At 42.3% G+C, this 27,198-nt stretch overlaps 1 protein-coding gene across 2 annotated transcripts; it reads right to left on the bottom strand.

Annotated features, from left to right (window-relative positions):
* Window positions 1-742: 742 nt before the first annotated feature.
* On the bottom strand, window positions 743-26,991 carry SLC9A2 (solute carrier family 9 member A2). 2 transcript variants are annotated; one of them, XM_081003011.1, is made up of 13 exons: window positions 26,590-26,679; window positions 24,523-24,578; window positions 20,945-21,408; window positions 16,733-16,983; window positions 14,105-14,322; window positions 12,869-13,071; window positions 11,226-11,315; window positions 9,793-9,863; window positions 8,031-8,192; window positions 6,165-6,267; window positions 5,076-5,201; window positions 4,649-4,739; window positions 743-1,761 (listed from the first exon to the last, which is right to left on the bottom strand). In XM_081003011.1, the coding sequence occupies exons 2-13, from the start codon at window positions 24,539-24,541 to the stop codon at window positions 1,436-1,438; spliced, it is 2,124 nt and encodes a 707-aa protein (XP_080859137.1). In that variant the 5' UTR covers window positions 24,542-24,578; window positions 26,590-26,679; the 3' UTR covers window positions 743-1,435. The 2 variants fall into 2 exon arrangements, with proteins under 2 accessions (XP_080859137.1, XP_080859136.1); XM_081003010.1 differs by lacking the exon at window positions 24,523-24,578 and having other exon boundaries at window positions 26,590-26,991.
* Between the last annotated feature and the right edge of the window lie 207 nt (window positions 26,992-27,198).

Genomic DNA, 27,198 nt, shown 5'->3' with positions numbered 1-27,198 from the left:
TTTGTACTAAATGATAAACAATAGTTACATCACATGTATAGAGTTTGGACTTCCTCACTTTGTCACTGCCTGGTTCCTCAAATATTAGTTTGTTATGCGAGGCATAAACTACCCACATTACTCTGCAATCTTCAATGGGGCTTACTCCAAGGTAAGTATGTATAGGACTCTGTCTTCAAATGATCAAATCTTCTCACAGAGCTTTTAATCACCGTTAGCTGATGATTGATACTTTTGTATAAACATGAAGTATTCTGTTGGTACAGAGCAAACTGAAAAGAAAGTTGTGTTTTGTATCTTCCAACAGATGGCACTAGAGATTAGGTATTATTTCAGCAGTTCTGCTTTCAAAGCATCCGTAAACTTACTGCAGCACAAACCCAGGAAAAACTAGCCACTTTACCGCCAAATAAAGATGCTATTAGAACTGCTTGGGAAATGTTTGTCAAAATCATATTTTTTCATAGCCCCATCCAGTTTATGCTTCATTTCACACTTTGCCATTCTGTATATATATCTTTTCATTTATTAAGCAAATATAACTGTATTTTCTGTGAAATAAAATCCAGATCCATAAAACCTACTGAGAGGATCAAATTCAATTTTGAAGTCAATAAACGAAACAATTTTGGACTGAAAACAACGTATTGAGGTGACTATCCAATCATGAGCTCATTTACTTATTTGTTCAAACTTTGTAGGTTTAAGACAAAAATGACAAAATGCTCCAGAAAAGTGCATATATATTTATAAATTAATATATTTCAAGTGATAAGTTTCAACAACTAAATCCAAAGAGTTGTTGGAATTATCAAGTAGAGGGGCATTTCTGACAATGCATAAGAGCAGTATATTCCAATACCACTTTTCTATTACAGTAAAAAGCATGGCAATAGAAACAAAAGCTTTTCCATTTACATCTTTACATAGTGTTAGAATTTGGGTTTCAGAAGCAACTTCCATATTGCATGGGCAAAATGATAAAGGCTGTACTGCGGCCTTAATCTCTTGCATTTGTTCAGTTTCACAGTTTGCAACACCTAATTGTGCCTCAGTGCATCAGGCACTCTTAGAACTGCTTTCTGAGGATGAATTCTTTTAAAAAGAAGTGCATTGTGCAATCTCTTAGTGCAACTTATACTGCAAACCTGCCACTGGCAAACACACAAAACACAATTTACATTCAAAAGTACTGTATCTAACTGATAAAACTTATCTTCATCGCAGAAGTTTAAAAACAAAATATAAAACAAAATAGTTGCATTATTTGGTTCCACAGAAGGTGAAGAGTTTTTTGTTTTTTTCACGTAGTGAAATAACATGATTTCTTTCCCTCCCATCCCCAACCAGTACCCATGAACTTAAATGGCTCCATCTGTCCAGTTTAAAGTGCCTCCCTCTGCTGTTCATTGTTAATGGCTCCATTTAGCAGCTTTCAATATGGTTTATTCTCGGATTTATCACTAGGCCTTTTTGAAGCCTGTCGGATTAAACGAGGCGGTGGGAGTGGTTTGGCGGGTCCCTCATCTTCCGCTGACTCTTCTTCGTTCAGTGCGCCAAATGCTGGCCTTGGCAAAAGTGGTTGTCTGAAGCCTCTGTTTCCCTGGCTTGCTGTCTCTCTGTTGTTCCTCTCCGTTTCATTTTTCCATTCCATTCTACACTGCTGCTGTCGAAGCCTCTGGTCTCTCAGAATTCTTCCTGCTTGGGATTTCAAATTCAGCACTGTGCTTTGATCAGATTCAGAATCGCTGTCGTCCGGTACTGTAAATTAAAGTATATATTAATATATGCAAAACAAAATCTCAGCATGCCCAATGCTTCACTACGCAAAGTACCATGATGTAACGATGGCCCTATTTGGGGGGTTAATCTAACACCGTTAACAATTATATGAATCGAGAGCGAGAGAGCAGAGTTATGCTTTCCAGTGCAATCATGGTTCCACACCATGGGGTAGGGGAAAATCATACAGTGGTACCTCAGGTTAAGAACTTAATTCATTCTGGAGGTCCGTTCTTAACCTGAAACTGTTCTTAACCTGAAGCACCACTTTAGCTAATGGGGCCTCCCACTGCCACCACACCACCGCCACACAATTTCTTTTCTCATCCTGAAGCAAAGTTCTTAACCCAAGGTATTATTTCTGGGTTAGCGAAGACTGTAACATGAAGCGTCTGTAACCTGAAGCATCTGTAACTGAGGTACCACTGTACTTGCATAAAGCAAATGCCCTCCTACACACGTCTGCTTCCCCATATGTAGATTGGGGGCAGCAACAAAGTGAGTTCCCACTATCCTTCCCCACATATCATGTATTTAATCATGCAAGTGCCCAGGTGTAATGTATTACTAGTTTCCTAAAACTGTGGTGCATTTCATTACCTATGGTCCAGCTTCCTGCCATAGCCAAACGCATCCTTACACTGTCATTTTTTGCCAGCAAGTTTTTATTTGGAATTTAAGGTTTGCCGCAGCGGGGGGGGGGGGGGGGGGGGTCTAATGAAAACGAAAGTTCATGCTGCCACTGCTAATACCAAGTCTTACCACATGAGGGCACAGTCAGTCTCAGTACAGAAAAATGATGGGAGAAGGACATTTTGCAGAGGTTTTTACCACCCTCGCAACTTAACTTTGGGACACGTACCACATTATTCCCCAGCTCTGTAGTGAAAACTGCACAAGCTTACCTACCCAAAGCTGCCTATACTAGGGTTGCTAGATTTCAAACAGTGAAAATCCAGACAGAAAAGTTGTTGGTGTCCTCTCAAGTGAGAGGTCGCAGGACCAGTGGTCAGGGTTGATGGGAATCATAGTCCAAAAAGAGCAGGAGGAGACCCAAGTTTGGGAAACACTGATGGTGCATTGGAACTGAGTGCTTATTTACTTTTAAGTAAGAGTTACATAATTTTCAGAGCTATCTGTAAGGAATTCTCTGCAGGAGAAGATGTTGCAAGGTTAGACCTGCAAACAGGAGATATTAACTCAAAGGCACAGAAGCCCTGAGATGTTATATTTGCCTGCCCACACTGGACAGGCTGGTGCTGCAATTGCATTGTGAGGAAAAAGAAATGCCAAACTTCAGGTCTGAGAAAAAACAAAGAAAACATTGGGTGGTGATGATTGTATAGGGAAGTTTTTAGTGTTTGATGTTTTACTGTGTTTGATGTTTTAATTTGTTGGAAGTCACCTAGAGCGGCTGGGGCAACCCAGACAGATGGGCGGCATATAAATAAATAAATGATAATGATGAAGCTTGGGAAATCACAACAGGCAGATAAACAACAACACTGTCGTTATTTTCCTGTTCCAGAGAGCGAACATGACATCTTAGGACAGACTTTTGAGATGAAAAAAGCTGTTTTGCGACGGCATGTAACTAACAAGCAAGGTCTTAAGCAGGGGTCAGCAAACTTTTTCAGTCCACTGTCCCTCAGACCTTGTGGGGGGCCAGACTATATTTTGAAAAGAAAAAAAAATGAATGAATTCCTATGCCCCACAAATAGCCCAGAGATGCATTTTAAATAAAAGCACACATTCTACTCATGTAAAAACACGCTGATTCCCAGACCGTCTGCGGGCCGGATTTAGAAGGCAAATGGGATGGCCCTGGCCCCCGGAACTTAGTTTGCCTACCCATGGTCTTAAGAGTCTAAGACATTAGACACAGTTGCAAGAATCTGATGAAAATCTGGCTAAGTGTCCTAGTCACCACAGTAACCATTCAAAAGTTGTTGCCATTTGCTTGAACCTGATGTTCACATAACAATTTATTTGTTTATTATTTTTCCTTCACGTGTGTGTGCTGAGTAAGAGATGTTCTGTTTAAAGCAGAGGGTATGAAAGGAACAGGTGAACACACAATGCAGTGCTATTGGGAACTCAACATTGTGGTGAATCGATGGCTGAGATCCAAAGAATCACACAACTAGCTCCTCACACCCCGGGCCTTTGGGCTTGTGGTTCTACAAGCAGGCACCTCCCTGACTGCTTTGGCAACAATGGAGCCGTTCCAAAGCAGTTCATGGCTGGGAATCTGCAATGCAAAGAAGGAAAGCCAAGAATGGTACAGTACGTTCAAGCTTTTGGGTGTGTCTAAAGTAGCTTTGGATCCGGGCCTAGGGCTATAAAGTCAGAGGAGGACAGTAAGTTTTCTTTCTCCCTCCCTGAAAATTAAAGGTGCAGTGATAGAGCCACTTCATCCCATGTTCCACTTTTGTCCCTGGCCAAACAAGTTTGGTAGGTTTTTGTGGAGATAAGATCTACAATATAAGGCCTAAAGGATGGGGGTGTGCTGCAGAGGCAAATATGGCTCCATCATAACCCTTTCCAGGGCTGGGGCTTCAGCCAGATAACGCCCCTTCCTGGTAGGTGTACTGCCCTGCTAGAGACTCCTTCCTTCCTCTCCCCTTTTCTCTAGATAGAATGCAGACAGCAGCAGCTGCTGCTCCTTGCCACTGTTGGTCACTCATCTGAGCAGGTAAGCAGCTGCCATCCCAATGGCTACCATGCTATCCCTTGAATATGGAAAGTATGGAAATAACCCATGATCCTCTCTGGCACATTTGCTTGTTTTCCAGGTAACCACTTCATTAACGAAACAAAACAAAAGCCAAATTCACTTTTCTTTTTACTCAAAAACTGTATTACCTTTATAAGAAGATTGATTTCTTTTCCGTACTCTCTCAGGGAGTTTAGTGTTTTTAGGCAGTGACAGATAACGGGGTGGTTTGGCTGCCACCTGCAGAAAGAAACATGAAATGTGTTCTGTACAAGCAAAGTGAAATATACGCATGATTAGTATTACGGCAGCTTCTGATACATTTTGTACCTGGGGACAAATGAAAGCATATAAAATGCATATTACACTGTGAGTTGTGATGAGGCCGTTATTTTTTCAACTCCCTTGTGCAAACTTTGATGGATCAGTTGGTAGAGCATGAGACTCTTAAACTCAGGGTCGTGGGTTTGAGCTCCACGTTGGGCAAAAGAGTCCTGCATTGCAGGGGGCTAGACTAGATGACCCCCGTGGTCCCTTCCAACTCTACATTTCAACGGTTCTGTGTTATACAAGTACCTGTCTTGACAAGCTGCTGCCCCTCTTCACAGTCTCCCTCAGGCTGTGTCGGCGACGAATCAAAATTTCTTTCGCCTGCTTTTCGCTTGCATCTTCAGCGAGACTGTATCTGTTGTATGATGGAGTCTGAAACGAGAATAAAAGCAACGGCCATATTAATGCCATGAGTGGTATAAGGTAAAGGGACCCCTGACCATTAGGTCCAGTTGTGACCAACTCTGGGGTTGCGGTGATCATCTCGCTCTATAGGCCGAGGGAGCCAGTGTTTGTCCGCAGACAGCTTCCAGGTCATGTGGCCAGCATGACTAAGCCACTTCTGGTGAACTAGAGCAGAGCACGGAAACGCCGTTTACCTTCCCGCCAGAGCGGTACCTATTTATCTACTTGCACTTTGACGTGCTTTCGAACTGCTAGGTTGGCAGGAGCAGGGATTGCGGATGGACCCCCAGAACGAATTTAATCTGTATCCGGAGGGTCCACTGTAAAATGCAGTGGAATCCATTACGTGGAGTTGTATTTAATCATCAGAAACCCTGGGCGATCCAATTCCAGCTTAAATAATAGGATCATGAACATTAACAGCTACAATAAGCTTCAACATCCTATTTACATAGAGGTCAGCCACACAGGGTTCTCTTAATGACCAGCGGATAAGGAACTATTTTAAGCTACTGTGAAACTCACCTATGCACAGCACCTTAAATCTGTGTATGTATTAAGTGTGTGTTTGCGTGCGTGTGTAGTTCAGAATATTCAGAATTTATGCTCGTGCCTAGTGTTGAGTGGCACATCTTTGTGTTCTAGAAAACGGTCACAAACTCCTCTTCTTAAGACATTTTATAAAGCCTGGAGTACAACTTCTCATACTTCTTTGTCTTTACCATGTTTATTTATCAGCTTTCCCATACACTAATCCTAAATACATTTTCCCAGAGGCGAGTCCCACTGATTTTAATGGAAATGGCTTCCAAGTAAGTTTGCTTAGGATGGCATCCTGGTGATTTTATTAAGGGAGGAAAAAACATTGCCAGCTGAGAAACTAGATACATTCACCACGGGGGTGTTCCATTAATGCTGTATTCTACTTACTCTTTGCCGTATCTGATAGAGATTTTTTGTTAAAATGTATCTTATGTCATCCATCTTGGCAGGATAGGAAGGTCTTATTTCTTCTTCTTCTTCTTTAAGTTCACTGTAAGAAGGTGAAACAAAATATAAAGGAAAATACATAATAACTTGCAATACTATAAATAAGGCCACAGCTAGGTGAAGGTAAAGGGAACCCTGAGTCGTGACCGACTCTGGGGTTGCGGCGCTCATCTCGCTCTATAGGCCGAGGGAGCCAGCGTTTGTCCGCAGACAGCTTCCAGGTCATGTGGCCATCTTGACTAAGCCACTTCTGGTGAACTAGAGCAGAGCACGGAAACGCCGTTTACCTTCCCGCCGGAGCGGTACCTATTTATCTACTTGCACTTTGACGTGCTTTCGAACTGCTAGGTTGGCAGGAGCAGGGACCAAGCAACGGTAGCTCACCCCATCGCGGGGATTCGAACCACCAACCTTCTGATCAGCAAGTCCTAGGCTCTGTGGTTTAACCCACAGTGCCACCCACGTCCCAAGGCCACAGCTACCTGGAAGTAATTGCCACTGAACTCAGCAGGGCCTACTTCTGAGTATACAGAATTTCACTGCTACTCACATTTCTCCATAAATGGGGTGCTGGGAGGGCAGGGAATGCCTATCCTTACAATTTCTATAACAAAAGTCCCGGCTGGTTTAACTACAGCTATTACATTTCAAACAATTTCAAGATATATGCAAGTACACAAATAGAATTCTAGCAAAATCCTGAATAGGACTGAGCCACGGGTTCTTTTAAATGTAACCAAGATAGAATTTTGTTCACATTTGTTACTGGTGGGTATGTCAACCGACTGTAGATTGCTTTGAAAAGTTGAAAACATCAGACAGCAAGGAATTTCAGTGTAAGAAAAGCTCATGGCACCTCACAGTAAAAAGCATGCATTAATTGTTAGAAGGAAAAACTATCTTCAATATGTCAGTTGCCATTCCATATTACAGTAGCACAGGTTGTTTGTGAAAGGGCTGTAGTTTACTCGTTAAGTATCTGCAGTAGGTCTGAGATTCAAGTCCTGAAATCTCCAGTTAGGGCTGGGTGACACGCCAGTCTGAAAACCAGGAACGCTACTGCTAGTCAGTCTAGACAGTATTGAGCAAGATGGCACAAACATGGGCCTCAGAACCAAGATCCATTGAGTTGAATGGACTTTACTCCCAGCTAAGTGCGTGTAGGATTACAGCTTAGATGTCTGATATCAAAATTCTGTGTATTTCAACACAGAAGAAAGTTCAAGTAAGTTCAATGGGGCTTATTCCAGGTAAGCGGGTATAGGGGTTGCAGCTCTGGTTGATTAATTTACCAACTGAAGTCTCATTGAGTTTGCCCATTCACTAAGAACATTATTAAAAGCCTTTCTTGCAGTGCCTCCACTTTTGTGGATACAATGGGTAGATACAACAGGTTTTGGGGCCTTTTCAGTGGTGGCACCCTGGTCATGGAATGTTCTGCTGGGAGAAGTTCACATGCCACTTTCTTTATTGTGCTGGATCCATATATTGTACTGCCATTGATGTATTTAGCTTTACAACATAATTTTTTTATTTAATTTATTTATTTCTTTTATTTAATAATAAGGTGTGTTTTTTTTTGTAAGCTGTTTTTTCTTCTATTGCAAGTCATCAAGATGTTTTTAATGTTTTGGACACAACATAATTTTTGAAATAAATATACAGACTAGTTAATCCTAGATGTAGAAAATACTGTTTAATTCACTTTTGGCTATGATTTGGCAACTGTAGAATGCACACTTCAAAATGCAACATAGTCAAGATTCAAACTAGCAATGATATTGCACCCTACTGCCCTCAACTTACCTTATAGAAGCCAGCGATGGTACTGTACTTATCATTCCACATTCTGCCATCTCTATCGCATGCTTTATTTCAAGTTTCTTGTACAGGGAAACTATACTTGATTTAGGCTCACTTTCCCTAATCAGAAGCCTTCGCAAGTATTTCTTGTCAAACTTTATAAACCTGTGAGGAGCAGAAGCAATGCTGCAGATTAAATTCTAAAATGCTGCAGTCTAAACACTGTTACGAGATCAACTTTTTGGCATGGATAGCCTGCACAGGGAATGGCAGCTAAAATTCTGCTCACAGGCAGGACTAGGAGCAGCCTGAGCTATAACCAAAAGACAGGTGGAAGACATACTCTGAAATGCTTCCTATGTGACACACACAGTCAGCACCCCTGAGTTATGCCCACTGTTATAGTTTCCAGCTTAATCCTTTTGCTTCCTCTGCTCCTTTTTGGAACTGCCTGGCAAATTGGAAAATTCCCAGCTTAGAAGTAACCGAAGGGGACGGTCCCAGTTACTGTTCATTTTCACCTTCCGTTTTTAGCCCAGGAAGGCACAAGACCAGGCTTCCTCAACCTCAGCCCTCCAGATGTTTTTTGAGACTACAATTCCCAGCATCCCTGACCACAGGTCCTGCTAGCTAGGGATCATGGGAGTTGTAGGCCAAAAACATCTGGAGGGCCGAGGTTGAGGAAGCCTGGACAAGACCTTTAACCAATACTGTAACCTCTTAATCCAGGTGTAGTACCCATCCTGACTTCAATGAGAAAGGGAAGGAGGGTTGTTAGCCTTTGTTAGTCTCTCTCTTTCTTATGCCTCTAGATATTTTTCCTGGTGTAAGAAGGGCCTCCATGCCATTTCTCTTCCATCAAACTCCAGCTTCACAGAAGTAAAGGATGGGTATCACATACTCTCTTTCCTTGCAAGTCCCTCAGCTGTCAGACTTTTCATTCCCTTCCATGTCTCCTTTATAAGCCACCTTTTCTCAGGTATTAAGCCAACCCCTCGCCCTTTCACATTCCCAGGCAGCTAACTGCTTGGTCTCATCCTCTCTCTTCCCCCTGCCTTTATCATCCAGCCCACAAGCTTCTTCTAGCCTCAGCTACCCTACACACAGAGAGACATTCTCTGACCAATTTCCCCACATCTTAACTTTCCGATGTACCTGTATGGATGCTGATTGAATGAGCAGGTTGACTCATTAGGGGTTAAGGCTACTGATACCGTGCTGTTTATGAAAGTTTGAGTCCTGCTTAACACCTTTTAAAGGAATGTGCTAATTCCATGTTATTCCAATAAGATGCTTGAATGATACTCAGTGGTATTCTTTGACTCCATGAAGTGCCACTTTCAGGACACACTTGGGCCACAAAGTCAAAAGATCCAAAAAAGGAGTGTCAGGTTTGCATGGAAGAACTGCAGGTTTGGACACAAGCTATGCACTTCATAACAACACATTTGAACTAGAATGGTCCAATAGCTAAACCAAAGTCCCAGAAGCTTACTTCATGAATATTAACAAAACTTGTATTTTGAATGTAGGATTATTGAAATAAAGTCAGGTTTTTAATCCATGTAGTTTGATGAATACAAATGCTTAAACTAATTATATATCAGTATTCAGGTTTGCTAAAATTATCTCAACCACAAAGCCACACAAAATAATGCTTTATAGAAATCATTGGCAGATTTCAGAATGTAATTATTGAACTGAGGAAACAAGCTGGGCTTCTCACTTTTCCCACACTCCACTAACGTTTCAGTACACTACTTACTTATCTCTCCAAAAGTTGTGACTCCAGTGTCCACACACATCTTCAATTCCAGCTTTCACGTGATCAAAGAACTAAAATGTGGAAACAGACTCATTACTTGCTTTCATATGTGCCACAGACTTAAGCCACATGCAATCACTGAGGAAAATATAAATATTGTTTATCTAAGCTTCTCTTAAAGTCACTCAATGTTTGTAACCTAATGACCCAGTTCTAAGAACACAATGGCTGAGAGAAAATGGCATTTCTTTCTTCTCTCTAAATCTATATTCACACCATACATTAAAAGCATATGGCTTACCCAAAAAATTCTGGGAACTATAGTATGTTAAGAGTGCTGAGACATATAAGCTACAGTTCCCAGGAGTCTTTTAGGGAAGTCATGTACTTTAAATGTATGGTGTGCATGCAACCATATCACTCTAGTTAACCCTTGGCCACTATCGCACAGGGGAGTGGTGGCACTGTGGTCTAAACCACTGAGCCACTTGGGCTTGCTGATCGAAAGGTCAGCAGTTCGAATCCACACAACAGGGTGAGTTCCCGTTGTTCTGTCCCAGCTCCTGCCAACCTAGCAGTTCGAAAGCACACCAATGCTAGTAGATAAATAGGCACCGCTGCAGCAGGAAGGTAAATGGTATTTCTGTGTGCTCTGGTTTCCATCATCTGTTGCAGTTTAGTCATGCTGGCTACATGACCCAGAAAGCTGTCTGTGGACAAACGCCGGCTCCCTCGGCCTGAAAGCGAGATAAGCACCACAACCCCATAGTCGCCTTTGACTGGACTTAACCATCCAGGGGTCCTTTACCTTTTAACTTTACTATCGCACACTGCACCTAACCAGCTGTTAGTTTCAAAGGGTGGCATGTGCGTGTCTCGTCTATGTATCAGAAGCCATACGTCTCTTCTCCAGCATCCTGGTATACCAGTAGCTCAGGCTCCAGGGGAAAGAGGGAAGCGAATTAAGCAGCTTGCCCTGAGTCACATGTGCACAGCTGTGTCTATAGAGAGTAGATCACACCCCTGCTTTCATTATGTGTATAATTTAACTGAGCTTCAATACTTACTTGGGAGTTAACAACCAGTGAGCTCAGTTGAAACTTACTTCCAAGCAAACATGAAGGACTGAGCTATAAAGGTTAAACTGAATTAAATTGTTGTGCCTAACTAGTGTGTTTTAAAGTAACTATCTTAAGATTGCCGGGGGGGGGGGGTGTGATATGACACACTTGGCCAGAACTGCAGGCTGCAGGCTGAAAAGATGTTCACGAACTCAAAGACACACAGTTATGTGACACATGCAGTACCAAAATGAATTAATTCATGTAACGAGCACATGTTATAAATGGCACATTATTTCCCACCAAAGAAGAAACATTCAGCTATTAAAAGCACATTTCAGTAAATGCTGTTCACCCAAAACTCCAACATACCCGACAATAAATTTCCTCGCTAACAGCTGGTTGTTTCTTATTTGCTCTTTTAACATCCAGAAATTCCACCAGTGGGCGAATTGTTATTCCCTGTTTTCAGGAAACACAAAAACAAGCATGAAAATCACATCAGCCCTAAAATTTCCTTTCCACTGTGTCACTCTCATATTCTGTTCAGTGTGCAGCTTGGTAAATGAATGTTCAGAAGCAGTAGAACAGTTGCATGTTGCCTCAAATAACAGCACAATAAAATCCCCCAAAATGTACCTGGCTTTCTTTCTTTTTCTTATTTTTGAAACCAGACAGCACAGACTTTAAAGATCTACTGCTGATGTCTGAATCCAGTTACCCAAGAAATATAGGTGGTAGGTGATTGTGAAAAACTGGCCTTGGCCCTAGAAATCTGTTGTCTTTCACAGAAAACCATGCTGGACTAGGTGGAGAACCAGTCTGGCCTGGGGCTGCTTATATGTAAACACACACATCCCCAAGAATCCTGGGAACTGTATTTTGTTAAGGGTGCAGAGAATTATAGCTCTATGAGGAGTAAACAACAGTGGCCAGGATTCTGATGGGAGGTACTTGAAATGTGTGGTGTATACACAGCTCTGGAATAAGCTAGCTTCCTAGATTTCTATCTGTGGTATTAACAGGGCAAAAAGCAAAGTATGTTCTCTGTGAGCCACTACATTTCCAGATAAAAGGAGGCTGGAAGTCAACAAGCTGTAAAATGCATTGGGTCAAATTTATAAATGACTAGGGGCTGCCACCCCGGCTTGTTCTGATTCCTCCACACCTGGCCAACCCCTTCTCCCTTTACACCTCACCCACCTTCTCGCAGCTCAGCCAAACCTCACCTCCCCCTCCTCTCTCAGTTTGCCCCACCTTTTGTGAATGAAGCACCTCCCTTCTCCATTACATGTGGCTGCAGCCATGTTTAACAGAGGGAGACAACCAATTTACAAAGCGGTTTGTCAAAAAGCTCTGTGAAGCTCTCCCCTCCATGAAACAGTTCACCTGAGTCACCTTCCAACCACACTGCGGCTTCACCTGACAGACTGCCAACACACTGGAGCTGGTGTGGCCTCCTACTGGCCACATGGACTGCAGTATAAGGACAGCCTTGCATTTTTATGTATATTACTGGCAAGTCACAAATTGTGATCTTTGTTTTTAAAACTGATTTCGCAATTTGCCTGTAAACAAGACAAGATGTGTTAACTAGTTCAGAATATGATTTACTAAGTTGTGTATAAGTCCTTCTGTGAGATATCCACAGCTGTCAACTTTTCCCTTTTCTTGCAAGGAATCCTATTCAGAATAAGGGAATTTCCCTTAAAAAAAGGGGAAAGTTGACAGCTATGGAGATATCTCTTCCAAATTACAGAATATTCATTACAGAAGTAAAATATGATCATGCAAGACATTAGGAGGACAAGAGAAAGAAATTACTCTTGGGAGTGAATTCACTTATTCCAGTAGAAGTTTCAGATGACATTGGTACTGGGCTACTTACGGGCTGTCAGTGCCAATACTATATTAGTCCCATGGCCAAAATAAGTAGTAGGAACATTGACTGGGCTCTTTGCAGGTTTTAGTGCAGATAACTATTTAATCCCATCCCAAAAGAGGGATATTCTTACCTGAATGAAGACTGTGAAGAATATCACCACAATAACAGCAGTAATGAAAAGCTTCTTTCTAGGGAAGTCGGCAGAAGGAAGCAAGAAAACAAGAGAGAAACATATGGCTCCTCGGAGGCCTCCATAGGCAATAATAAACTGGTCCTTAAATGTTATAGGAATTGTCCGGAATACATTAATAATTTGAGTCAATGCAAAAACTCCTAAGGAAAACATAGAAAGACAAGCATGGTTCAGAACCTAAAATTTAAGACAAATATAATAATGTTTCCAAAATAAATGTAAGAATGTTATCTTCCATTTTATGTCATATGAAAAAGAGGTGCAGAAGTTTTATTTACATGTGACACTTTCCCAAGGGCTTCTGTTGCACAAGCAACCTGAGTGTCCCTGCACTTCTCTCCACACTTCCTGCACAGCTCTCTCTCTCTCTCCCTCCCTCTCCCTCCCTCTCTCTCTCTCTCTCTCACACACACACACACACAGAGAGAGAGAGAGAGAGACTTTTCTCACTGTAGTTGGTGGGGGTTGAACCAAGGACACTTTCCTAATGGAAGTATCATGATAACCTAAATCAAGAGGAAGAATTTTAAAAAGCTCCCCTACCAGGGACAGTCCAAAACATTTCACTGCCTGAAATGAACAGCAACATTCCCACCAACGGAGGTGGATTTACGGGAGTCCAACTGATTTGGTCACACTGGAACCAAAGCTACAGGGGCGCTGCAACTGTAATGTAGAATGGAAGTGGAGAAGTGGAAGGAGGCCCTGAATTTTGGTGTTGCGGACAACCTGCCATTGAAATGTGAGACACCACACCACTCCCAAGCACAGAAGCCAACCAAATTGACATTATTATTATTATTATTATTATTATTATTATTATTAATACCCCACCCATCTGGCTGGGTTTCCCCAGCCACTCTGGGCAGCTTCCAACAGAATATTAAAATACAATAATCTACTAAACATTAAAAGCTTCCCTAAACATAGCTTATAGACTGGCGGACTGATTTACTTTAGCACTTGAAATAACATTGAAGGATCATCTGGAGAGACCCACAGTCTTCCATGTCCAGAACATGTCTTTCTCTCAAGCAGTTTTTGCTTTTTCTCTTGATGGCAGCTTTCTTTTCTTTCTTTTTTTGGTCAAGCACACTGTTCCATAAAAGATAAGCATGTTTCAGGTGTAAAGTATGTTGAAGTGCAATCTATACCGTTTTAAGTGTCTCTTACCTAGTGCACGCCAAATCAAACAAAACAGGAGGGTAAAGCAAACAAAGGCCCAGTTCCACTCATGGTTTTTTCCAACTGTGGACACGCCCATGAAAATAAAGATCAGGGTCTCGCTGACACTGCTCAGCATCTTCATGAAGTACTTTATTGTGGTGTAGGACTTTTGAGAAACATTCGCCTCCACGTATTTACTCATGGTCATAGCACAAGCTGTAATCCTGCAGAAGAAAACAACTTTTAATTCAGCTTCCAAAATACTTACATTAAAGTTTACACAGCCCAACGCGAAAAGCATAGCCTGTTATCCCAGGAAGGTTTCAAGGCAGTTCCTCAGATTAGCAAAATTCTGCTTAAGTTTCCATTTCAGCAATCCGGCTGCTGTTGCAGCATTAAATACATGGAGAGGTTCAAAAAGTGATTGACTGAAAGGTGGAACCAACTTTAGCTAGAACAGGAAGGAAGAGCTCTGAGAATTTAGGCTGTAAGCCTATACACATGCTGGAGTACATCCAACTGAACTCATTGGGGCTTCCTTCCAACCAGATATTTGATAGGATCATGCTGTCGGTTGATTGTGTGGGTCAGCGTTAGTAAATATAAGGGAACTGCGTGGACTTCAATGGGACTGTGTGCGTCATGGGACATTGTTTCACTGTTCCTGAACAGCAAGTCTCTTGCATAACTTCATATTACAAACTGATGTTTAAATGCAAGGAAGTTTAAAAACCCATTTGCAAAGCCAGGGAGTCATGGTAAATTAACATGCACACAGTGCTTCATTCCTAACCTTTTTTTTAAAGGGAAGGCTCCGTTTCAATTTACTTGCAGAAAACGAAGTGATCATTCTTTGAGGAAACGCTTGTTTCCTTTGCTGTTCTGTAAGGACGTTACATGCTGCCACAGTGCACCATGGGCACCAGCTGACTGCTATAATTAAGTGTCTCCTTTTTAGTTACTCAGCGTTGTGGGATTCAGCGTGTCATGATTTCACTTTTCACAAGATGCCATTTCATGACAGAGGATGAACTTCAAACAGATATCTTATGTGGGTGGACCTAGGACCATGCTTCCTGTTTTAATTTTGAACTCTAAGGTATTTTCCATGATGTTGAACGGCTGCACCTATCAAATGTCTTCCATTGCCAACCAAGGCCAGATTCACACACGAATTAGCCATTTAAAATATCATGTAGAAGCAAACCTATATGGTTTTATATGTCACATTTTTGGGGTGTATACTTAAATCATCCAGGTAACTTAAAAAACATAAAGGGTGAGATACAAAGAATGCTTTGAGTGAGCGGAAGGCACATCTGCTGGGGACAGGCGGCGAACAGGAAGTTTATATGGTTTCAATTATTTCTGTTTCAGCTATAGTTGCACGCACCATAAACCTGCAGAGGACACACAAGTGTGCAAGCTCGATTGTGTGGCCTGGCCGTGGACCTATGGTCCACACACTCTGGTTCCCAACTAAAGTGTGAAGAGCTCAACAGACATCACTGTGACTGCAAGTCAAGTAAACTGCATGGAGGTTGCTCCACTGGGGGAAGACAGTGATGTGAAGCAATTCACCAAGCAGTTCTTGGAGAATTCATCACATCATCACCCATTCACACAACCTCTGCTTGATTGTGTGTTTGCAGTTTGCAATGGAATGTTGAAAATCAGCCACATAGCCAATGTATGGTATCTGACCGTCATAGTATAACTATGAACTGCAGCTATAACAGCTAGAATATATCATTATTACTCAAGATTTGCACCAGACTCAGAGCATTTAATAATATCATATGTCTAAGAAGATGCCAATTTTCTCTTAATTTTTATTTTATTTCTGTGCCCAGTTATCAAACAAAGAGTCGAGAATACTTTATTCTATTGATTTCAGTTGGGTTAAACACACTTAAAGCAATCATATTCACTTATCTAAAACCATCTTTACAGCAGGAAAGGGAAAGAAAAAAGTTTGATGATAATACAAACTGCATTTCATCATGGTTATACCAGTAATGCAAGTCACCTTGCACAAACAAGGCAGTTTCTGTCTGGTGACTGGAAAAATCTAGATCACTGGATGCAGTCATCAAGTTTTGTTGACCTGCTACTAAACTTTGCAAAAGTTTCAATGTGCTTCTAAATTTCACTTCACTAGGGTCACTTTACTAGGGATCCAAATGAAAAATAAATTAAATGGGAAATTTTAACATGAGTAAATGGGGGGGGGGGGATGTTCTGCTTGTTCCATGCAAGAATTTAAAAAGTGAGTACATACACAATGTTGTTTTCAAAAGCAAAAAAGGTTCCTGCGCTGACCAATTCGCATTGCTTTATCAGTAAAAGTAAGGCACTAGAGGTTCAGATACTGATCTGGATAAAAAGCTGCTCAAAACCCAGCTTTGAATTTGAACTCTGGCATGCACCTACCTCTGCAGTTGCCATCTTGACTGATGACAAGATGTTAGTCAACTGACAGTGAAATTCTATGCATGTCTACGCAGAACAAAACTCTATCATTGTCTTGCTCCCATTGAGTCAGCATTGGGCTGTGGTCTTATAAGAGCAGAGGTTAATGTTTCTAATATATCCACGGTATTCTTAGCGCAGTATATTTTCATAGATACTTACGCCATAATGCTTGAGAGATGAAACATTTCAGCTGTTATGTATGCCAGGTAACTGTACAAGAAGACAAACAGTGGTTCAATCACTCGGATTTTATGGGTGTAACGTGTCGTAAAAGCTGCTACAAAGCCCATAACAATTCCAATCAAAACTCCGCCGATTCCAACTACAAAGAAATTAGCAATTCCAGCAAATATGCTAACAGCCGCAATTGTACGCATCTTGCAGAAAGACTTGAAGAGGTTGTACAGGACCTATGAAAGGGAGAGAAAAAGTTAACTTCTTTTAGAATCCTCGCTGTAGCTTTAATTGGAAAATTTAAATTATGTAATATTGCTACTATGTAATTTTAGACAATAGTACAGTTTGATGTAACTGAAGACCATGATACTACCCCAGTGAAAATGATCTGTCACTCATCCCATTAGTTAGACAAGCAGTTGCCCTGAAATAATGCAAAGTATGTTTGCATTCTACCATATCAGAGGTAGATATAATAGATCTAGATGATCTTCGTCTAGTCAGCACAGTGCAGCACAGTAGCTGCTTTAAAATATGGCTGACTTGATGCTGCTTCATATAGGAAAAATGGGCATACATCAGACTCTTATTCCATTCATCTTTTTATATTGCCGGCCCAACCTAGTTTCTGAACTAGGACAAACTGTGGTTAGCGTTAACTGTAGTTTATCCCAACAGGATAATTAGCCATGTTTGAAGTTGGCTTGTTCAGACAAACCATAGTTAAAACTACCCACAATTTGTCCTCATTCAGACATGATGAACCACATGCAGTCAACTGAAAACAGAAGCTATCACTTCTGATCTCCTCCTCATGACCACACCAGAGGATGGAGGAACGCATGAGCCCAGGGATCATGCTACATGTAGGGTAAACTGTGGCTCACTGCATGGAACAATGTCCACGTTGCTGCTTTAAAAAAATGCAGTAATCACAGTACTGTGAACTGAGACACAGAAAAAGCAGAAAGTCTGGAAAGGATGCAACAGCAGGATGCATTCACCTGAACAGATTTAATTTGATAAGACGCTTGCATAATTAAAAGACTGGCCACCACATTTAAGCCCCAGAACAGCATTTCTTTTAAAATATATTAACATGCAATGTAAATCTACAATATAGAAGATAGAAATGGAACTCTCAGCAGTGCATTCCCATCTCACATTAAAGCAGCAAGCTCACTTCCTTGTTCAATTCCCCAGGCATTCCTTGATGCTATCAAATGATATCCATTAAACCTAGGCATCAGTCCAGTTTATACTCAGCAGAACTAAGCAGCAAGGCTTTTCCTGGACAGTACCACTTTCGTTCACAGAAGGTAGACCTTGCATGTTTGAATACACATACTTTAAAGGCAATTTTATCAAGCTTGTACTTTCCAAAAGAATATGAGGACCAAAACGAAGCCATCCTCAAAATTCACAGTTATCTAAATTTAGTTTAGCAGTAGTTCTCTATCCAGTGTTTACAGAAATGCATGTATTAGGGTGAAATGTGTAAAAAATGAATATATTAGTGAAAATAACACAAACATGCATCATAATGAGAGAGGTGATCCCACCTCAAAAAGGATACAACAGAAAACATGGAGAAAAGGGCACCCAAAATGATCAAGGGGATGGAGGAATTGCCTAGAGCATGGGTGGCACATTGCATTGTGCTGCCTGAGGTGAAACAGGAATGTACCACTGTGACCCATGCTGCCATGCCGCCACCACAGCTTCCCTTGCTTGGGTTGCATGGTAGCACCTGTGGAGCAGTGGCAATGATGGCAGCTTCTGGCAGAGGCAGTGGGATGCCTAAGGAAGCGCCACCTCTTGGCTTTCTGCTACCTGAGGCAGCTGCCTCACCCTGTCTCATGTGTAAGCCGGCCCTGGCCTGAAACAAGAGGGGGAAAGAAGACTGAGCGTGGAGGATGACAGGCCAATAAGATTATGTCTGATTAATTTATGGAATTCATAACCATGAATTTATATGCATTCAGAAAGAGTTCAGATCAAATTAATCACTGATAGGCTTGTCAGCAGCTATTGGCCATGATACTTGGATGGAATCTTCCAAATCCATAAGAAGCATGTTTCCAAAAAGCAAGCGCTGACAGGCAAACATTAGGGAAGGGCAACTGCCTGGTTACTGTAGGAAACAGAAGGCTGGATTAGATGAATTTATGGTCTTATCTTGCACAGCTCGTTTTATGCTCTTATGTCCCTAGAATAATACTAGCACATTTTATAAATATTCCATAAATCTCCAGAGCTTGGCTGGTGAAATACGCTTTTCATATTATTAGATCAGATACATTATATGGGCGAGAAGGGAATCAAGTTTTTTTTAGTCCTTTTCATTTATTTTAATTTTTTACTTTGAAGAAAGTACAGTCAAGAAGGACTTACATTAGCATGTTGTGAATTATGCTACATTGGTTTGAAACATAGTAAGGCATCACAGGGTGTTGATTTTACGGGATGCCTGGACTGAACAAGTTTAATTGATCATCTCCAATACAGAACATTGCCAAGGCCATAGCAATTTCGCTCAGCAACATGAAGAAGGTCAGGTAATTTCGTGTTAAACATAGAAAAAAGAATCAGCTTGGAAGGATTTTGTTGCTGGAGTGGGTAAATAGGTGGAATTACCTCATGATGTCTTCCCCTGGGCCTTGACTGAAGCCTGGGCACCCAGGAAGGCCTCAGAGCGCAGACCACTGGTTAGAATCATAGAATTGTAAGGGACCACGAGGGTCATCTAGTCCAACTCCCTGCAATGCAGGTTAGATAATTTGTAGAATGAAAGACACCCCTCGACCATCTCAAATTTAAGACAATTGCATCAAACAAAAAACTGTACTTTACCACTGAGAACTTTGCCAAAGTTTTCTCTTCCCTTTGATTATTCTCAGATGCAATTTCTTATCTCACTTATTGGTAGAGAACGGTCTGGAAAATGTATGAGAAATTTCCAGCACTGCACCGCTTCAGACTGTTGAATCCAGCTGACTTCTGGGGCCTTCAAAATCTTGGGAGACCAGTGGTAAACACTTTAAGGGCAAAGTTACTCAGATTCACTCTGAAGTAGACTTCACTATCGGGGCAGTACTAGGGGAGCGTCCAGTGCACTGTCTAGTTAAATTTATTTAGGAGCAGTTTCCGTTACTATGGTGTCAGGATGTGGACAAGATGCTTCACAACATTCAGTCTGCCACATGAGCTCTCAGTAGTTGTGTATCTTGGGTTGTAAGAGCTAGCTGGAAGAGGTTGACCAAACCACGCCTTGGACAGCTAAGGTGGCTGGTGAGGGGACTTGCTAGGGACTGGCTTTTTTTTTTAGTTTAGTTTAGTTTAGTTTAGTTTAGTTTAGTTTAGTTTAGTTTAGTTTAGTTTATAACAAGACTTCCACCCCAGGCCTCAGACAAGCTCTGCATGAGCCTGCCCTGAGGTATATGACAACTACCACCTATTCACACACTTCCCCTTCTTATGTGTGCCTGTTCAGGTGTGTGAATCCATGCATTGTGTGGTGTGTATGTGCTTATATAGGTGCGAGTCATTACACCACCCATAAAGTGGCAATTAAAACAATTATAGCAGGAAGCGATCAGTGCAGCAATACTTTTCCAAAAGGAACCTGAGGTAAGTACAAAGTCTAGCAATGTTCCTGGTGTGATTATTCATTCATATGGAAATGGATAGCTTGGGGAACTGGTAGATGGATGAAGTCTATGATCTTTTAAAAACCAATCCAGTTAATGATTAAACATTGCTCCCATGTAACGGCTGCAAAGTGTGCTGCATAAAATAAACTGGCAATCTCAGTCCACCTACAAGCAGGTAGGTACAGTATATCCACAACGAGGGAGTGATAACCGAAACATCTGTTTGAAGCCATTCGATCAGCAGACCTACTTGTCCTATTACTCATTCAGTGCTAAAGACCTCTTCTGGCCCCTTTCACGAAGACACTTCTGCTTCCTGATTAAAATGACCCAAAATGTTATAAAGTGCACAAATCACTTAAAAGATCCAATACTAAATCCATTAGCATGTATCGCAGGCATTCTTCTGCTCTAATTATTTTTTTCCTAAAACACAATAAAGCCCCAGCTTCTTCATTTTCACTCTGTTATACAGCTGAAAGAAATGTGGGAAGTGGGAAGAGTTTGAAACAATGAGAAACACTTAAGCAAAGTGACTTACCACCGTTACAGCATCATTCAACAGCGACTCCCCAAAAACTAGGATGTACAGCTGCTCGTTGACATGAATGTTTTCAAAAACGGCCAGCACTGCCACGGGATCCACAGCTGAAATCAAGCTGCCGAAAAGCAGGCTCTGCAGCAGAGTGATATCACTCAGGCCAAATACTTCAATCTGGCAAATGGCAAAGAGGGAAATGCCAATGCCAAATGCGTTCCAAAGAGTCCCCACAACCGCATACCAGAAAATGGTGCCGAAGTTCTCAAAGAAGAGGCGTGTTGGCATAAAGTAGCCGGCATCGAGGACAATTGGGGGCAGAAGGTACAAGAAAAAGGCGTCACTGTTCATCACCGTTATAGACTTTTCTTGTACTCCAAACATAATTCCACCTAGAATTAATCCAACTAGAATAAGGAGGCAGCTCTCTGGCACTACGTGGGGCAGCTTGTGGTACAGGTGGAAACCTTCAGAATGAAAGCACAGAGGGGAGGTTGGGAGAGAGAGATAGAGACGGTTAACTTGTGCACAAAATGAAAGCCAGTGCCATGCTGTCCTTAAATTATCTACTTATGCATCTATTGGTATAAATTTACACCTCAGTGAAGGGATGCTGAAGGCACCTAACAACATACAGGTGAGAGAGAAAGCATCATACAATAAACCAAGAGTGAAAATCCAGATAACATGGTATGCAGAGGGACATGGGTGTAGTCAGGGTTTTTGTTGGGGAAAGGAGCAGGACTTTTCTTAGGAGGGGCAGAACCAACATGATTGGTCAGTTAGTTAAGTACAGTGGTACCTCGGGTTACATACACTTCAGGTTACAGACGCTTCAGGTTACAGACTCCGCTAACCCAGAAATAGTACCTCGGGTTAAGAACTTTGCTCCAGGGTAAGAACAGAAATCGTGCTCCGGCGGCGCAGTGGCAGCAGGAGGCCCCATTAGCTAAAGTGGTACCTCAGGTTAAGAACAGTTTCAGGTTAAGAACAGACCTCCGGAACGAATTAAGTACTTAACCTGAGGTGCCACTGTATTTCTATTGTTTTACTTGATGGGGGCGCAGCTGCCCCCGTTGCTACGCCCATGCAGTGGGGTGATGTTCACCAGCAAAATTTAAGTGCCAATCAAAACCATGACTGTCAAAAAAATTTTTTTAATGGTCCTGTATCTGAAGGACACAAAGAAAGGGAACAGTCTGATCTTCCACAACAGTGAGTTCTGCAGACCCTCTGCCAGATCCCCACCACCAACCAATCCTCAGATACACAGCAGGGCCTCCCCAGCTTCAGTCAGTGGATGGACAAGATAATGTTGAAGGAAATGGTCCTTCAAATATCCCTGTCCTAAGCAACTGTAATGGCTGTAAATCTTAACCATACTTATCTCACAGTGAGGTCCACTGACATCAGTAGGACTTATTTCTGACTAGACATGATTAAGATTGCACTGAATTTAACTACTTAAGAAAGCTTTATCCCAATCTTCACAATTCCTGTCCCCCGGGCAAGGTAAAAACCATAAAAAGCAATAAAATACATTTTACAAGAGGAATAGATAAAACTGATATGAATCAAGTTAATATTCATAAAACCAGCAAATACTGCAGCCTTTAAATGTAGTGACCAGCTTGGTATTTGTCCAGTAACTTAGTCCCCCCCCCCTCCTTGTTTTAATACAAATGTTCTGAGGAACTAGGAGATGCAGGCTTTAATATGTTGCAAAATACAACATTTTAAGTCTTGGCTAGGGTACAATATTTTGGGGACATTGTAGAATGAGCAGCAGTAGGGGAATATCTGTACCACAGCTATGAATGTGTCATGGCCTTAGTTCAATGTCAGATTCAGAAGAAGATAGTCAGCTAATATTCCGGTACCACCAACTGAGATACTGGACTAAGATCCTAATACTGAACCAGAGGCCAGTAGTGGACTGGTCAGGAACCTACAGAACTCTCACCTTCCATCCCATCACAATTCACCTGAACAGTCATAACTCCCATCCTGCGCCCCCTGTCCAACAGCATGTTGAGTGTGCCACGTTGAAGGCTACATAGAGAAGGAGAAGCGTTCATCTTAAGGCCAGAAGGTTTCCTCTGTAGGGATTCACACACTTTAGGCAAAAGGATGACAGTTTAGGAGGGGTAAACTGGATGCAAGGACTCATAAGGCCCACTCGTTGCTTTAATTGCCTGTGTCCTAACAAAGCAAGAAGTAGTTCACAGGCAGTCATTGGTTCTTAGACTCTGAAGGACCTTGGTCAAATTTTCTACAACATAATCCTATCCATGTCTGCATCCAGGTAAAACTCACTGTGTTAAATGGGGCTTGCTCCCAAGTCAATGTGCTCTAGATTGCAGTCTTAGTGCACTTAGTCCTAAGAGCACTTTACTAGGGTGCTGGCCCCATTGAACCCAATGGGATTTAGTCCTGAGCAAACATGCTTAGGAGTATGTTGCCCAATGGTGAATCCCATTGCAGTATTTCTTGTATGGCTCATTTTCTTTTTCCATGTCGAAACGGTTCCCCCCCAGGCACTAAGGGTCACATTTCACATTTGACCCATACCTCTCCTTTTCTATATATAACCCATATAATTACACAGCTTGATGAACTGAAAACACAGCTACCCAATGGAAAAAGAAAATAAACCACTCCTAAATAGCTTTATGGTTCTTGTTCACGGAAGGCGAATCAGCCGTTGGTAGTTCACCACTGAATTCAACTAGAAGTCATAAGTTGCTAAGTTCTGAAGTACATCCTACGATGACACTTACGTGCCCTTGACTTTTGGCAAGTTCCAAAATTTCACAGCAGCCTTTCCTAGATGACTAGGAATAAAAGTTTAAAACGTAGCTTTCCTTGTACATTAGTGTCTTGTGAACTGCTTTTTACAACTCTTCTGCACTTTTATAGTTTACAATGATAAGTGAATGCAGTACTTATAAAAATTATTTGGAAGAGCAATTGAAACCGATCAGGTGCATGTACTGTATCAAATTTTCAATGTCTGACATTTTACATTTTTTTATGTGCTGTAACCTGCCCAGAGTGGCTGGGGAAACCCAGCCAGATGAGCGGGATATAAAGAATGAAATTATTATTATTATTATTATTATTATTATTATTGGAATCTACATAGTGCTGCTCAAACTTTAATTCCACATACAGTATAATTACTTTTTAACCATAATCTCTTATATTTTTAAGCTATGTATGTTTTATCTGGGACATGGGTGGCGCTGTGATCTAAACCACTGAGCCTAGGACTTGCTGATCGAAAGGTCGGTGGTTCGAATCCTCACAACAGGGTGAGTTCCTGTTGCTCGGTCCCTGCTCCTGCCAACCTAGCAGTTCAAAAGCACTCAGTGCAAGTAGATAAACAGGTACCACTCCGGCGGGAAGATAAACGGCATTTCTGTGCGCTGCTCTGGTTTCTCCAGAAGCGGATTAGTCATGCTGGTCACATGACCCGGAAAAACTGTCTGCGGACAAACGTTGGCTCCCTCGGCCAGTAAAGCAAGATGAGCGCCGCAACCCCAGAGTCGTTCATGACTGGACTGTCAGGGGTCCTTTACCTTTATGTTTCATCTGCATTTCTTTTATTTTCTGTGAGCCTCCTTGAGTCCTGGTTCTAAGTGAAATAAATAAATAAGCAAGCCAGCATTTGAGAGTCATCCCACTCATTCTGCTGAGTGAGGTTCTGGATCTCTGCCTCCAAAATCCTATCCTGGTGAGACCACTGTCACCGTCAGTTCAATGAGATTATTCCCAAGTAAGTGCAACACCTTTAGTACTTTAAAACAGTTGTGGGATGCATTCAAAATTATGCACTTTTATATCTCATTTAAATTTCATTGGGAGAATTAAACACATTCTGATATTGGACAGTTTGCACAACTAAGAGAATAATGCCGACATGGGATTACACTGGAACTGGACTACTAAAGGGGTTATATCAAAACTGTTGAAATGCTGAAAGGATTTCTACTGATTATGAAATATGCAATATTGCACATACATTCACTGCAAGATGGCATGCCCTTCCCTCTGCCATATGTGAAGAATCACATATTATATCACAAAAACGGAAAGATTCATCAGTACCAACAATAGATGAATGATTGTTGAAATTAAGACTTAGCTGAGATAGCAAAACTGACATGTTTACTAAAGACTGGAAACCTCTCATAGACTTTTTGCGTGGAAAATAAGTAACAACATTTGGGTTTGAAGGCTGAAGATAATGTTTGTTTATAGAAAGTGGTTTTGTTAGGTGCTATAGTAGAGAGGAGGAAGCGATTATTGTTTATATATAGTGGGCAGATGATGAATCAGAAGTTCTTAAATCTCTAAACTTTATCTTTTCTATTTCCTCTTGAAAGTTCTTTCCTATTTCTTCTTTCTTATCTCTCCATCTCTCTCTCTCTTTTTCTTTTCATTGTGTTTTTATCCTACTTAGCTTAATGTTGGACAAAAAAAGATATTTGAGATTAAGTTTTGTATTTCTCTTTATAAACTCTAATGAAATTTATTGTAAAACAAAATATTTTTTACCACCCCCTTCCTCTACCTTTCTCTTTCTTTCTCTCATTTTGTTTGAAGAAACACAAACAGAACCTGCCAGCAAAAATGCATAAAGGCTTCAGGTTACACACACCATCAAGTTATTATGCAGGAATCCTCCCAAGAGATGTTTATCTCCACTCTAGACCTTTGTCAGGTCAGGAAAGCAAAGAGATGCCTGTTACTTCACTGCTTCTTCAGTGACAAGCATCCACGCTGATTCCCTTATGCATAACAACTGCAGCGCAAAGACATCTTCACCACAAGAAGAAACGGAGGAGGAGGCAGCAAAGTTGAGCCTGCTCAGGATCTCCTTGTCCTGCTTCTTGTGGCAATTCGTGAAGAAAAAGAGCAACAGCGATCTGACTTCCCAAACGTGGACTCTCCTTCCTTGGAGGCATATATTTCTGTTTGACAATTTAAAGTACTCATTTTTACAATCCTTAAGATATCAATGAGTTCCCTTCTTCTCTTTCCGTGGTTCATTTTACATATCACAAATCCCTGCCTATTTTACAAAAACTATTACAAAATTCAGTATTCCATTATTACATCCGTCAAAACTTGTTGAATTTATCTTAATGCATTTTCAGCCCATATATTCAATAAACGTTTCCCAATCTAAACGTTCTTCTCCTTCTCTTATTCCATATGTTAAGCCTGCAAGCTGTGCATATTCTGCCAACTTAAGCTGCCATTCTTCTTTGGTTGGGACCTCACTAGTTTTCCATTTTTTGGCTAACAAAACACCGGATGCCACAGTAGTGGCATACATAAATAACCTTTTTTGACACCTGGGAATTTCAATCTGAATTCAGATTCCTTGGGGGTTTTTAAGCAGAGGTTGGGGTAGCCACCAGCTTTAGCTGAACTTCCTGCATTGCTGGGGGTTGGACTAGATGACCCCTGGGTCCCTTTCCAACTCTGATTCTGTCTCCCCACAGAACAGGGCGTAGACTGGAAAAAGGGGGCTACTTGGAGATCAACCGCAAGCTGGATGGGGGCAACACGCCTGTTCCCCTCTTGAATAAAGCAAGCAAAACTCGAAATCGACCTGGTGGGGTTCTCCCGCCCCTTACCGATCTTGGCCAAAGAAGCCAGCAGGATCCACAGAGTGATCTCGAAGGGCACCCTCACGTGCAGGTAATCCAAGGTGAAGACGTGCAGCCTGGTCTCCTCGAAGGGGGTCCCGCTGGGCGGCGCAGGCGCAGGGGTCTCCGCCCCGGGCGTGGGGCTGACGCCCAGCCTCGCCGCCGGCTCGGGCGCTCCGCTTTCCGACAGGGCGAAGGAGACGTCGCCTGGCAAAAGCAGCAGAAGCCAAGCCAGCAGCGCCAGCCAGGGGCCCGGCCGGCGGGGGCCCCGAGAAGCGCCCATCTCCTGGAGCTGCCGCCGCTTTCCCTCCCTCAGGCGCGGCTAGGAAAGGGAGCGGAGGAGCGCGCGGCTCCCCGCTCGCCTCAGCCGCGCCATGGTCGGCGGCGCTGTGTGGCGTCGGGGGGTCCTGCGCTCGCCGCCTGTAGGGGGAGACAGGCGTCACGCGGCCGGGAGGCGGGCAGCTCGCGCGCACCTGCTGCTTGCTGGCCCCGCCCCTTTCTCGAGGGTCCGCCTCGCCCAACCCGTGTCGCCTCGCCAGGCGCTTTTCAGTGCCGGGCAGGGCGCGCGCGAGGCTGGTTGCTCCGGCGCTAGGAGGA

The sequence above is a fragment of the Podarcis pityusensis genome, assembly GCF_964106645.2.
Source record: "Podarcis pityusensis genome assembly, chromosome: 4".
In the NCBI taxonomy this organism is placed as follows: Eukaryota; Metazoa; Chordata; class Lepidosauria; order Squamata; family Lacertidae; genus Podarcis; species Podarcis pityusensis.
Note: the sequence above shows the minus strand (reverse complement) of the source record. Positions and strands in the feature narration are given on the sequence as shown.